This window comes from Montipora capricornis, chromosome 8 (assembly GCF_036669925.1).
Source record: "Montipora capricornis isolate CH-2021 chromosome 8, ASM3666992v2, whole genome shotgun sequence".
Classification (NCBI taxonomy): Eukaryota; Metazoa; Cnidaria; class Anthozoa; order Scleractinia; family Acroporidae; genus Montipora; species Montipora capricornis.
In genome coordinates this window covers 14,078,477-14,080,976 of record NC_090890.1, presented here as the reverse complement: position 1 = coordinate 14,080,976, position 2,500 = coordinate 14,078,477, and the positions used below count along the sequence as shown (strand labels likewise).

Here is a 2,500-nt window from a genome sequence, read left to right as displayed (position 1 = left end):
TATCACTGTTATGTAATCATCAGAGCTGAAAGCTTTCATCTTCTAATAGTGTACGAGTAGGCCCTAGAATTGGTCCTTGCTCATTGATGGACTGCATCACTTCCTCACTACCAATTCTGCTGAACTGGGAGGGTACAGAACGTCTGGTTAATGGGGTACAATAATTGTTGTTGCCATATGAAGGTGGGGATGCAAAGCCACTGTATGTATTGAAATGTGGGTTGGAAACTTGAGGAACATTATTCTGGGGTTGACCAGAGAGAGCCATTGCCAACATTTCCATCCCACTGGCAATTCCATCTCCAAGAGATGTTAAACACATGGTCATCTTTGATATGGACTCTTCCAATGTCTTGTTTGATTGTTGAAATGACTCCATCATTTCTTTCTTCATGAGAAGATCTTCTTTAGCAGTATTCATCAACAGCTGGTCTCGTTGCGCCTGGGACAGTGTTTTCTCCATATGCCTTCTCTTATTGTCAACCAACTTGGGGATGTTGGAGAGAGAGACACCTTTACTTTTTTTCTGACCTGGGGATAGTACTGGGGTTTCTGCAGATAGGCTTTCACTGGAGGAATCAGTTGACTCTACAGTTGATGCATCTACAATTTGTAAAATTGAATAATTGGAGGTAAAAGAACTGTCTTACAGAATAATTATTTCTTCTTTCTAAAATAATAGTCATTTTCATCACTTGCCATAAATCAACAAAAGTATGAACAGGCCTCTTGCCTCAGTTGTGATCAACAGCCAATAACTCTTCATAATATCCATTCAACATGCAGCACTCACTCAGGCAATGAATATCATGGGAATCATTACTAATGATAGAAAATTTGTTTTCATCTTTCAAAATAGTACCCCAAGTAGAACAATAAGAGAAGATGACTGTTAAATTTGTATGTTGATATTGGAGATTCAAAGGTTAAAATCTGTTTTTATATGGCCATGGGGTTTAGGACTCCTTTAAAAATTATCATTTGGCCTTTTAGCCATATATTGTAATAAATAGATAGATAAATAAATAAATAAATGAATAAATATAAAAATGAAGATTTAACTTTTTTAATAACACTAACCTTCTAGCGTTTCATTATGTATTTCCGAGCTGATGTCTGTTCCTAATGTGTCTGCATCAATTCCAAAGGAAAGGGACGTGGTAGCTGGCGAGCCACCCCATATTTCAGACAACAGATCGAAATTTTCTTGAACAATTTTCCCACTACCACTTCTTGTTCCCTTGTTCACTGCTGTGCGGAAATCTTGCCTCACGTTTCGAATCTTTTCTTTCACTCTATCGTACCCTTCTTTTAAATGAGTTCTTTCACTATCTCTGTGTTTTTTGAAGGCTTCGTATTCTTTCTCACTCATTTCTTTGAGCGGTTTTATAGGCTCAGTAACAACCTCGGGACCAAATTCTTCTGGAAAATCGGCAGCCATACACCGACGTATCTCCGTATACATAGAGGCCAGGTTGGCCTCGAAATCGATTCCATTAAAGTCGCACTTCGTTTTGAAGTGTTTTAGGTATCTCAAAAGAAGTTCAACTTGATCAGCGCTCCATGCCTTGTTTTTAGGGTTCTTCTTGGTTTTCTTAGGGGCTGTTGACTGTTCTTTGTTCTCAGAGGCTTTTCTCTTGCCTTGCGCTGCTTGTGCTATCGACGGCCGACTAGGCAAAGTAAAGTTGTTGACAGTGGATGTGTGGGACTCCATCGGATCTTCTTCACTCACAATCCCAGAATATGCTTGATTTTCTTCGCTCTGTTGCACGTTATCCAGATGAAGCCGGCGAAAACGCTCGCCGGGTTTGTAAGCGTGGGCGGCCATATTGTTCTGCTTCAAATTTTGGCGCGCTTTGGCGCGCATGAACACGACCCCGGATAGGCGGGTTACCCCACCTTGAGTCGTTTACATGGCAAAATGCGACCCCGGCTGACAGGGTTACCCTACCTGGCAGACCGGGCAACCCGCCTAGGCGGGTTACCCCACCTATCATGTAAACATGATCAAATAAAAATGAGAGATTATATGGAGAGGCGGGTTACCCCACCTAGGCGGGTTACCTCACCTACCTGGGGTCCCCCACCTCCATGTAAACAGGCCCTAAGACTCTACTCGCAAAAAAAAACAAGGACCCGCCGGTCTAAAACTGTCATCTGAGAGCGCGACAAACCTGACAGTTGCTTATCTCAGTCGGCCACACGCAAGTAAATTGTCAGGATTTAGTGGTGCAAAGGTCAACTGTTCGTGACGGGTGTGTGACACGCAAATTTATTCACCTCGTGGTAAAAGGATAATCGCCCGCCAGAATATTTGATTGTCGCAGGGAAATTCCGTTCTGGCAAGCTCTCACATGCATACCTGCGTCGAAACTATAAAAGGACAAGCAAATCTGTCATATATCTGACTGTATTTCTACCTCCGTCTTTCGCGTCCGGCTTCTCGCAAAAACGAAAGGTGTGCGAGTCAAAAATAATCAGAAATGCAAAATCTTTTTTG

At 42.2% G+C, this 2,500-nt stretch overlaps 1 protein-coding gene across 1 annotated transcript; it reads right to left on the bottom strand.

The window, feature by feature from the left end:
- Nucleotides 1–19: 19 nt before the first annotated feature.
- LOC138013720 (uncharacterized) lies at nucleotides 20–1,828 on the bottom strand. The gene is made up of 2 exons (XM_068860799.1): nucleotides 1,081–1,828; nucleotides 20–603 (listed from the first exon to the last, which is right to left on the bottom strand). Exons 1-2 carry the CDS (start codon nucleotides 1,826–1,828, stop codon nucleotides 20–22), a joined length of 1,332 nt encoding a protein of 443 aa, XP_068716900.1.
- Between the last annotated feature and the right edge of the window lie 672 nt (nucleotides 1,829–2,500).